Source organism: Guillardia theta, assembly GCF_000315625.1.
Source record: "Guillardia theta CCMP2712 unplaced genomic scaffold GUITHscaffold_56, whole genome shotgun sequence".
In the NCBI taxonomy this organism is placed as follows: domain Eukaryota; class Cryptophyceae; order Pyrenomonadales; family Geminigeraceae; genus Guillardia; species Guillardia theta.
In genome coordinates this window covers 160575-171466 of record NW_005434618.1, presented here as the reverse complement: position 1 = coordinate 171466, position 10892 = coordinate 160575, and the positions used below count along the sequence as shown (strand labels likewise).

The 10892-nt window shown below is 51.0% G+C and overlaps 4 protein-coding genes across 4 annotated transcripts; 3 read left to right on the top strand and 1 right to left on the bottom strand.

The window, feature by feature from the left end:
- Positions 1-588: 588 nt before the first annotated feature.
- GUITHDRAFT_164256 (hypothetical protein) lies at positions 589-2413 on the top strand (the record flags this gene model as incomplete). The annotated part of the gene is made up of 10 exons (XM_005828811.1): positions 589-642; positions 683-872; positions 921-1022; positions 1079-1242; positions 1307-1460; positions 1519-1634; positions 1865-1960; positions 2018-2113; positions 2161-2223; positions 2285-2413. The coding sequence occupies 10 exons, from the start codon at positions 589-591 to the stop codon at positions 2411-2413; spliced, it is 1164 nt and encodes a 387-aa protein (XP_005828868.1).
- Positions 2414-6440: 4027 nt separating this feature from the next.
- On the top strand, positions 6441-7986 carry GUITHDRAFT_153678 (hypothetical protein). Its single transcript, XM_005828810.1, has 13 exons — positions 6441-6463; positions 6518-6573; positions 6620-6656; positions 6709-6743; positions 6804-6854; positions 6901-6950; positions 7062-7116; positions 7169-7209; positions 7256-7313; positions 7359-7402; positions 7452-7512; positions 7640-7692; positions 7749-7986. Exons 2-13 carry the CDS (start codon positions 6523-6525, stop codon positions 7789-7791), a joined length of 579 nt encoding a protein of 192 aa, XP_005828867.1. The 5' UTR covers positions 6441-6463; positions 6518-6522; the 3' UTR covers positions 7792-7986.
- A 430-nt stretch (positions 7987-8416) lies between these two features.
- GUITHDRAFT_74413 (FKBP-type peptidyl-prolyl cis-trans isomerase) lies at positions 8417-9110 on the top strand (the record flags this gene model as incomplete). The annotated part of the gene is made up of 2 exons (XM_005828809.1): positions 8417-8718; positions 8825-9110. The coding sequence occupies 2 exons, from the start codon at positions 8417-8419 to the stop codon at positions 9108-9110; spliced, it is 588 nt and encodes a 195-aa protein (XP_005828866.1).
- Positions 9111-9122: 12 nt separating this feature from the next.
- On the bottom strand, positions 9123-10266 carry GUITHDRAFT_95857 (hypothetical protein). The gene is made up of 5 exons (XM_005828808.1): positions 10217-10266; positions 9569-10024; positions 9410-9514; positions 9317-9363; positions 9123-9256 (listed from the first exon to the last, which is right to left on the bottom strand). Exons 1-5 carry the CDS (start codon positions 10250-10252, stop codon positions 9223-9225), a joined length of 678 nt encoding a protein of 225 aa, XP_005828865.1. The 5' UTR covers positions 10253-10266; the 3' UTR covers positions 9123-9222.
- Positions 10267-10892: the final 626 nt, after the last annotated feature.

Here is a 10892-nt window from a genome sequence, read left to right as displayed (position 1 = left end):
CTCATGTGTTGTGGAAGACGAAGCAAGTGATGTTGGGCGTTCCTTTCGTGTTCTTCCGTGTCATTAACGATCAGTCTCATTTTCTCTTCCAAGAAGAAATGACTTGTTTTGACATACACCGCTAGGCTATGCTGTTGAAGTCCTATGGGACGCTGTCTCTCGATAGCGAGGCAAGTCTCATTTTTAGTGCAGGAGTTATCTGACCTCTCTTCCACAGAAAGGGCCAGCTCAATCTCGTCGTCATGCCTTGGCTTTCGCTCTTGGTAGCGTTGTGATTGTAGCCGTCCTTCTTCACTCCTACAGCCATCCAACCAAGTTGGAACAGAATGGCAACTGGGTGTCGAAATTTGAGAACATGCTGTCTGATCAAACAGAGCCAACGAGCAAAATTTTGTCTGTCAAAGTTGATCCGATCAGCCGGCAGTCTGTGCTGAAGCCCCGACCTGTCCTGCAGCACCGCAAGACACAGGACCTGAGGTACTGATCTGTTGATTGGGAGGATTCCAAAGAGTTCCAACTCAAAAATCTGTTTCCTCAGGATGATTGCACGCAGAATGCCCCGAAGTAGGTTGGGGAAGGCTGGCATCGATGTCGATCATTGGCCATGGCAGCAAGCGGCCAGAGGACAGCAAAAGGTTCAAGGTAGATGCTTTTGGCAGGTTTTGGTTAAATTCGTTTGTAGGATGAAGAATCTGTTGTGGGAGACCTCATGCACGCATTTCAAGATGTGCCGCATTCGAACCCCCTGCTCAACAAACAAGCCCTCGCTGCTCTCGAGAAGTCGCGTGCTGACAAGATCAATCGTCAAAGTATGGGCAGGAGGAATCATGTTCAACAGTTGGAAGGACAAGCTTCTGCCGGGCAACCTGCAGGTATCGATTTCTGTCTTGGGCCACCTTGATGATGTTGAATTCCTCCAGGAGCTTGGGGTCTCGACACTCCGTGGAACGGACACAACGACAAATGCAGTGAAGACACGCCTAACTGCAACAAACTTGCATCACAATCTGCAAATTCACCTGGTGGGCATCAAAATTTCAATGTTGACTTGCCTTCAACTCAATGAACGTGTGTACAGGCAAAGGAGTGAATGTTTATGACTGGCCGTGGAAACAGGGAGTGGGAGCGAAAGCGAAGCAGGCAGCGGTTCTCTTGGCTCAAGATGCCTCCATGCTACAGCAGCTGTCAAGATCTGGTGTGTCTGGTGCAAACATCGAAGAGAAATTGTCGCAATCACTTCAGGTTGCTTTTTTTCTTCTTCTTTTCCTTACTACAGTCTGGCTGTTCATCTTATGTGATAAGTCAGGCTGGTTCCTTTGACCTCGAGAAGTTGGCAACCCTGCAGAGACTGGCTGATGCGGGAAATTCGACCAACAGCACAGAGAGCCAACCAAGACTTTCGATCTTTAATAAGTGGTATTGGACTCCTGACAACACAGAATACCTCGAGAAGCAGCACGGTGTGCAATTTCTACTTTCCCGTAAATATTGTATTAGATGCTTACTAGATCAAAACAGGCATTGCTGTTGATCAATGGCCGTGGGAGGCGTGCAAAGGCATCGATTGCAAGCCTGGAGCCATTTTCGCTAAGGGAACAAGAGAATGGGAGCGAGGAGTTGCACAGAAGCTTCGGGTATTCGCTATGACCTTGTCTTCGACAGCCATCTTTATCTTCATTTTCGTTTCCTCTTGTGCCCCTTGCTCCTGCCCGTCCTAGAGCTTGTTCGTAATTATCTTCTGCAAATCTCTTCCTTCGATTTCTTGTTTACATTCGTGCTGTTGCCATTTCACCCTCCATCCTTTTCCTTTTGTCCTTGTTTCTCTTTCGAATCCATAGCTTTGTTGCTGACGTTGGGGTTTCAGGCCGACTCACAGGACATGAGCAAGTTAGCGGACGCTGATGCTCAGCTTGGCATCTTTCATACACAGTCGCTGAACCAGACAGAATCAAATCCAGTCGTGAGTTCACTGACTGCAGTGTCATTTGTCGGCAGAGCTGATGATATGCTGCGGCAGACCTGTGCCTCTGACGTCCCTGGTTGCAAGAAGTTGGGTGAGCTGGGCGTGCAAGTGAATCATTGGCCATGGCAAGAGGCGCGAGCAAAGCGACAGGTGCATCTCTAGTTTGTCGCAGACTCCCATGGTTGACCTTTTGGCAGTGGGAGCAGCGACTGGCTGGAAACCTGGTGGCCGAAGCGACTGCGTTGAATCGTCAGTATGAGGTGAGAGAGAAGCATTACGAGCCCATGTGCTGCTTCGCAAATGGATGATGATCGACCGTAGGCGATGAAGATTGCGCGTGCGAGATACGCTGCGATGATGCAAGAACGAGCTATGGCCCGCCAGGGTTACCCGGCTGGTCGAGTTCGCTGGGAGGCACCTAGCTTCCCTCCCTTCTTCCGGGCCCACTGAACAGTGAGGCTGCGCCAGGCCGTCAACTTGGCAACGTTATGTCTAAAACTCGAGTAGAATTGTTGGAACGTTTTCGCCTGGCCGAGCCGCGGCGCGCAAGTACGGTCCACACAAATCTTGAAGTAGTGAAGCTGTCCGATCATGCAGACTCTGTGACCTGCCAGTCACCGTGACCGTCGGACAGTACCGCACTTCGAAACGGTACCTCTCAGTGATCGGACCGTGAAGGTCACCGACCGTCGGCGGGCCGTTCAAACTGAGTTCTCTGCATCATTTCGTGCTAGGGATGCATCTATTTATGGAGGCGAAATGCGTCCGCATCCCCGGAAAAATAACACGTTCGACTACCCCCTCTGTCCCCATGTTTGTACCGCTACTCATGAAACCTCTATCTGTACGCTTTGACCAGGTCAACCCCACCCCACCAATTTCTCATCCTACACCGGACGACCCCTCGATTTCCACTGCTCTACCCCTGGCCTCCTCACCGCATGCAGGAGTACCCTACCTACTACCTAGCTCTCCGTGCATCCAAAAACTGCAGCCATCCCAGAATATCACCCCACCCACCTTAATTACTAATCCCGATTCTCTCACCCCCCACCGCATCCTTTTAATAGATCGCAGAGCCACCCCACCCCTGCTTTGCCTACCCCTGTTCTATGAAGATTCTCAAGGTCACCAGACCACCCCACCCTCTAAGAAAATGATCCAGCTTATTTCGTTCGCTTATTTACACTTGTACCCATGCTGCATACCCCCAAGAGTGCTCAATCACCCCTACCCCACCCTATAGAATGACCCTACCTTTGATGTAGAAACCCTTACACCCACCCCTCCATAGATAATCATATGTACTCTGGTTCCATCGTTGCTCCTACCCCCTTCATTCCCCGCCCCCTACTTCCCCAGACAGCTTCATCCGCCACCTCCTCTACCCTTTCAGTCTTGCGTACTCACGCATTCTCATCTCCACTTCCAACTTCATCGCGCACACTTCTTCCCTACCTTCTTCCCTCAGGCATCTCCCTGCTCCTTAAGACTGGTCAATTCGCCAGTGAGGATGTTGGGAGCAAGAAGCGTTCTTGCCCTCCTGGCTTTGTGCTTTCTGCAAGCTGGGGAAGCATACCGAGAGATCTCTGGAAGTTGTTATGGAATCTTTTCCGACTCGCACTTGCCAAACCAAGCGAATAGTCCACAAGGGAATTTTCAGGTAGATGGGACTTGGTTGGGGTTAATCCCTTGAACTGACGTACTTTAGATTTTACCCCAGGAAGAGACTGCAATTGTCGATGGCTACAAATTTGCGAACTTAACTATCACGGTGCTCATTGCGATGCGAATAAGATGTAGAGTGACTCTGTCTCAGAGCACGGACGCCAACGGTTTCCTGGGCTTCCTCGTCAAAACGTTCGACATGGAAACCGGAGCTCCTCTGGGAACTTTTCAGTTTCCTTTGCCGGTAGGACAAACATGGTGGTGATATGAGAAGAGTCTCTTACGACAAGGATGTATAATTAGGCCTATACTGTTCTCTTCGATTCCTGTCCGAGCAAGTTCTCAGCAGTATCCCATTTTACTAGAGATGGTAGGAGTTGTTGCTGCCGGGGTGTATTTGATGTGTTCCAGGGTACTGGAACAAAGAGAATCCTCTCCAGCTGCGTAAGCAGTCGTGATGTATAATTTACTGTGGAGCTTACCTGGCACCAGGTATCAAGTGGCCTGCGACGTCCAAGGATCTTGGAATTCAGGTCTTCCTGGTGGAAACCTTTCGCGTGTTAGTGCAAATGGCTGGCGTGTTTTACAGAAGTTCTCTTGACTCTCACTCAGCTGGTACGACATTAGAACGAGCATGTCTGGGAAAGTCCCTCCCAGCAGTATTCTGGAACCACCGCAGTACGGCATGTTTCAGTCCAGGTTGTCATGATGAGAATCCCAAAATCCGTTTTTTTGAAGCATTACAGGAACAACAACACCAGTTACCTCGTTTGCATCCTAGCTTTCTACCTCCCCTTGTTGGCCATCGTGAGTTCTTTGAGCTCTAATGTTAGTTTTGTATGATGGCGTACAGATTTTCGGAGCAATGTTGTCGAAGTGGACAAATGAACCAGGGGCGTTCGGAGGATATATGAATCGCCACTTGTTCCAATCTGTGCACATCTTATCCTTGATGTTTGCCTTTTGCTTATATTCTTGCAGGAATTCAAAATGTCGGACTGGTATTACAACGAGAGCAAATGTAAGGATACACATTCTGAGCCTTCCATGCTTAGCCTTCTTTGCAGTTTCTTGCGGTTTTTGGACGCGCATTTTGACAGCCGACTTTTTCCCAACCATCTCGAGTAAGGACCTTTTTCTTTGTCGTCTACGAGTCCTGATTGTCTACACCAGCTCTTACAGTCGGAGAGTTTTTGTCATATCTCATCTTCTACGTCGCTCAGGTTCTTCATTTCTCAAGTCCTGTGACGATGTTGAGCATGCATGCAGTTTGCATCCCTCGGTCTCTGGATCTCCAAGATGAATGCAGAAGCCAGCAAGGTCACCTCCTTGAATTCCGTGTACCCGAACCCGTACGATGCAGCAGCAGCAAGGTGAGACCAAGTTCCACTGCACGTGTTCTGAAACGGATGTCCAGGGCTTTCGGTCGCTTGCTTCAATCCAACTTGGCTTTGAGCTTGCTTCTTCCGACAAGAAACTCAATCTGGCCGGCGCTCATAGGTAACAACTTGACAAGGAGAGCACTGTATGATATATTTTCCAGGGATAAGCTTTGAGAGATGTATCAAGTATCATCGTGTGGTTGGACGGGTTACTTTCTTCTTTCTCTTCGCGCACGCCATCTTCATGATTGCACAGGTTCTGCTGCTATTTCGTTGAGTGTCTCTTGCTTTGCTGATCACATTCTGTGCAGTATGGGATTTTGGATCAGTTTAGTACGAGGATAACATTCTGGGGTGAAGATTTGACAATTCTTCGAGTTTGCAACTCCGGGTTAAATTTTGATTGTAGGATTTGGAAATTTGTGGGGAGCACTTGCTGGGGTGAGACTTTCTTGACCATTGGGAGAGGGAAGATCGTTGATTGATTTTCCACTAGATTGCCATGTTGCTGATGGCCATCTTCGCGGTTGAGCCAATCAGAAGGAAATATTTCGAGCTCTTCTACTACATGCATATGCTCGCCTTCCCGGTGCAAGAGAATGACATGCAACAAGTGATTGTTCGAGTAACACCTTTGTCAGGCGCTCTTGTTCTCAGTATTGCATGCTACAGACACATTCGCTCAAATTCTGCCTCCGCTTGTTCTGTTTGCGTTGGATTGGATTGTCAGGTCATTGTCCACTTGTCGCAATCAGCTAGTGCGCTCACAAAATTTGCAGGATTCTGCTGTGGCTTCGAATTGCAACTGTGAAGTCAACGACGGTAATTCATTCCGGCATCACTAGGCCTTCCTGGTCTTGACTTTTCTCAGGTCTACAGCAATGATTTGACCAAGATCGAGATCATCTGCCCCTACTTTGCTCGCACATTATGGAAGAGGTAAAGCAAACCGTACATACACACACTTATACAAACTTGCACTGCTTCACAACTCTGTCTTCTTCCTCTTGCTTTGAGCTGAGTTGGCTGATAATTCTGCAGAGGAACAAGGTCTCTCGGCTCGTTCGTGTACATCTCTTGCCCCGATGTCACATGTGCGTCTCTTGTTCTCATATCTCGACGGCCACATCTTACTGCCTGCTTAAGGTGACCCAACCATCTGGCATCCGTTCTCAGTGTCGGGGTATGCCGAGTCATGGAGGGCAGCAAGCATTCTGACAGAGGGCTTGTAGCTTCGTATACGACACAGACAAAGACATCGAGATGCAAGCCAGCACCGATGTAATACAAATCTTCGTGTACCTCTTTGACTTGCAACTTGTTTTGACATGCTTGTTCTCTGCAGTCGTCGATATCGCACAGCGGAGAGGTAAGATTATGATACAACGTGAGAGGCGACTTGTCATAATGGCCGGCCACAGCTTCCGATGGGCATCACGCTGCACATCAAGGTAAAGACGCTATGGGCTGTCTCTGACACACTTGCCTCATTCTTTATCTTTGCAGAACATGGGGGAGAATACCTGGACGGATCGTCTTCGTCTTGCGGCGCAAGAGAAGGTCAGCCTCCTCTACATCTCCGCTGAGTCTGAAGCATTACGGTCAGGGTTCCGACTTGCGCGTGCGCCTGGAAGGACCTTACGGTACCCTCATCCTCCTGCCCTGAGTCTAGTTCTGAGCCACCCTTACTCTCAGGTCACATGAGTGTGAAGCTGGAAGAGTACCCGGATGTACGTGAAAGCTGCATGCTCGCTGTCTCGCTCGTCCTGTCCTCTCATGCTTTCTCGTAGCTCGTCCTCATCGCCGGTGGCGTTGGCTTCACTCCTATGGCACCTCTACTGGTGTTCCATCCCTTCCCTTCCTCTTTCACCCCTCAACTCTTCTCAGGAAATGGCCCTTGACTCAGAGAGGCGTACCAATCTCCTGCCTCACCTGCGGTATACCGAGTTCCTCCTCCTCCTCCTTTTCGTTCGCTTGCTCTTCCTCCTCTTCCTCCTCGTTTTTATCTTGCTCCTTCGCCTCTTTCTCCTCCTGACGCTACTTTGTAGGAGAATCTGGCTTGTTTGGACTGTACAGAGCTATGACCAGCTCATGTGGTTTGAGGTGACGGGAGGAGAGGAAGTGACAGAGAGGAAGGCTGAGGGGTGGACTGCAGGCACTTCTCCTGCGATGCTTCTCCGCCTCTATGGTCACGAGGTCACAAGCCTTATTGCCCTCCAACGTGTCTCACGCGATTCTCCAGCGGCTCCAGCGGCTTTTCTATGAAGGTCCAGCTGTTTGTCACCAGGGACAACAGACAGGTGAAGGACCTGCACGTGCAGCGAGTCGCCTGATACGGCTGACAGGGGAGGAGTATGGCCTCGTCATCGATGCCCTTTAAGAAGGAGAGGTAGGAGGAGCTGCTGTCCTAACGTCGCTCTCTCACCAGCAACATGCAGGCCTGACATGGATCGCATCTTCAACACCATCGCGCGGGACACGAGAGGAACTGACGTGGCGGTAAGCTCGCGGCCCCTCATCGAGCTTGTCCTTCTACTCCTCCTACCCTGGAAGCACTGTTACAGTCTCTCCCTGACTGTCTCTCCTTTGCTGTCACTTGTGCTCACTAGTCGATGTTCTTCTGCAGACGCTGGTCTGCGGGCCTGTCTCGCTCGTCTCGTCGGCTTCCTCCCGTTCAAGGTCTGAATCGAGTCATCTCCCTCTCGCTGCGGGCCACCTCACCGAGTTACTTGCAGGCTTCATGGATTTGATTGTCACGTCGAGACCTTCAACTTGTAAATTTCGGATCTTCGGAGGCTTCAGAGAGTCAAAGCCTGAGTCTCAGAGTCTCCCCGGGAGATCGGGCGCCGCCGAGCGGGCGGCCTGCGGCCTGAGAGCGGCGCACCGAGTGTGTGATGAAAGTTGCGCTTTGCCTCATCCGATTCGGCGGAAAGTTTTGTGTATCTATTGTACATACATCACAATTGTTTCTTTATCCGTCCGTTCCGATCTCTTCACCACTGGCTTGGGCTTCAAGTCAACTTTAACTAACGGTTACGCCGTTGAGCAACCTCCGGGTGTCTCAGGCTTCTTTGATCAACCGTGACCTTTGTGACTCGCAGTGAGAGTCCGGGCCGAAGGTAGCCCGGCCTAGCTTCCTCTTGATTGTCCACGTACTGATTTTTCACTTAACTTTGAGTAAAAGGGCTTGCCCAGTGGATTTTTGGATTTTCGAGCCATGCTGCTTGCTAGGACTGTGTGTGCGCTGGCCGCCACAATGGTGGCATGTGAGGCCTTCACCTGCTCCCCTCGCTTCACCTCGCCTGCTCTAGGTCAGAGCCGAACTAGTTCGACTCATCCTGCTTCCTCTGCACTCCAGACTACTCAACAGCGAGCGTTGCTCGGTCTTAGGTGCTCGTCGGGCATGACTGAGGGAACGTCGAGAAGGGAGCTGCTCCAGCTTTCCCTGGCCGTGACCACAGGAGCCCTTGCAGCACCGATCTCTCCTGCCTTAGCTCAAGATGCTTTCAGCTCGTCGTGGCCACAACATGACGGCAAGTTCAAAGAGGAAGAATTTGCTGATTTTAAGGTATTCAGGATTTTTGGATTTGGCTCTTTTGATCGCATCCTGCAGGTCTCTGCTTCAGGGATCAAGTACAAGGATGTGGTGGTAGGCGAAGGATCGTCCCCCTCCCCAGAAGACACAGTCAGGGCTCACTATGCCGGGTGAGACTGTCGCATTGAAGCCATGCATTTCTGTTACTTGTTAAGCTCCTTGTGGTGCATCATGATGTTCTTCTCTCCCGGGCTGCTCGTTGATCGTTGGCCGCAGGTACCTTCTGGATGGTTCGCTCTTCGACTCGTCTTACCGCCCTGCCCTCTTCCCTTTCTCACTCATCACGCCCGACGGACCTCCAGTCGCGTTCAGGCTTGGCAGAGGCTCACTGATCCCCGGCTTCGAGGAAGCGCTTCTGGGGATGAAGACAGGGGGGAAGAGAGTCGTTTTGATCCCTCCCAAGCTCGCATACGGCGAGAGAGGATCAGGGCCGATCCCTCCCAACTCGCCCCTTGTCTTCTATCTGGAGCTGCGAACCATCGGGGGTGGAATGACGCTGTGAGGACAGAGCGAGGGAGAGATCAGCTTATCCTTTAATTTACAACCTCTTCTTCAAGATCTGATCTGATCGCTTCCTCCTCACGGTCCATAAGAAGAAGCAATCGAGAGGCGCATCATGTGGACTGAACTTCCAGTTCTCCTCCAACCCTAAAGGCTTGTCAGGGGCAAGAAACTTTGTGAAGTTACCAAAAGTTCGCAAGGACTCACCAGTAGAGCTTAGGCGGATCCTCAGAACCCTCCACATGCTCTTCGATCTGCCACCAAAACTCAATGTCGTCGTTATGGTGCACAGGAACATACCCACTGTCCCTTGAGCCTGTTTCCGTTAGGAAAGACAAAGACGCCCTCTCCAGGAGCTGGCTTGCCATCCCGGAAGGCTCCGATGTACTTGCTCCTGTCCTTGAACTGTACACAGGAGAGTTTATGATGTGGAAAACAAGAAATAAAGCGAAATAATACCAGCCATTCTCCTTCCTGAAAGTTCCCATCCTTCCACACCCCTGAGTACCAGCATGATCCCGCGAACGAGAAGTAGATTCCCTGCCCTGACTTCTTCCCCTGCGACCAGCTACCAACATACGAGTCGCCGTTGGGATACTTGAAGGTTCCCTGCCCTTGCCTGAGGCCATGATCCCAGGAGCCCTCGTAGACTCCGCCGTCAGGGTACGTCATAGTGCCATTGCCATGCTTGAGATTGGACTCGTAGCTGCCCTTGTACACTGCGACGCACTTGGCTCCTTCCACGTGCTTCCACGTGTAGACACCCTCCTTCTCCCGTTGATTGTGTTCGATAGTTCCCTCGAACGTGTCTCCGTTGGGATACGTTGCTTTTCCCTTTCCGTGGGGAAGCTGGTTTTTGTCCTTCTCTCCCTCCCACACTCCAAACTTCTCCTCGGTTTCTTCAGGTTCCGCTGCCTGTAGAGCATGATCGCTATCAGATTTGATTCGGGAGAAAGCGCATGAAGACAGTCATCGAGGGATCTTTGAGTTGAATATCGGGAGTGACAACAGGAGGAGGAGAAGCAGAGAGGAAAAGAGGGACGAAGGAAAAGAGATGGAATGAGGAGGGCACAGAGGAGGATGGAGTAGCGCATGGTGGCGTCTCACCGCGGGCGGAGGGGGTTCATTCTTCTTGGGCGGCATTTCGGAGGTCCAGTATGTTCCTGTGAGGGTACTTCAGTGTTGCTTTTGTAATTGTGATGGTGAGCATATTTCATATGATATTCCAAATTTTCAACGTTACAAATCAATTTCCAAAATTGTCAGACTACATGAAATTGTGCGCAGACTATCCGTTTCCGTTGGGAAATATATTGACTATAAACGTTCAGTTCTTGCTTAGTCAACACCCTTATAATGAATTCCCGCGGCCCGGCGCCGGCCGGCCGGAAGGTGGCCAGTCACGCCCGCCGTGACTCCCGGCCGGGCGGGGCTCGTCGGAGTCGTCCCCGGTCAAGTTCCGCCACTGGCACTGGGCCGGGCCGGGGACTCGGAGTGGCCTGAGAGGCTCAGCGTGATCCGCGGCAGTGCCGCCACCGCGACGTGACGGTTTTCGGTTCTTTATACATGATAGTAAACTTGTTGCCACCGGCGCCGACGATGAGTCCGGAGGCCCAGTCCCGTGTTGCCAACTTGACCTTAGTAGTTACTTCCTTCTCCTCTTGTTCTTCCACACCTTCGATACAAAATCCAAAACCTTTCCCTGGTGTGCGATTCAGTTGGCCAATAAAATAATAAAGTTTACCCCTACCTGTGCGTCCAGACCCTTCATGACTGAGTCGTG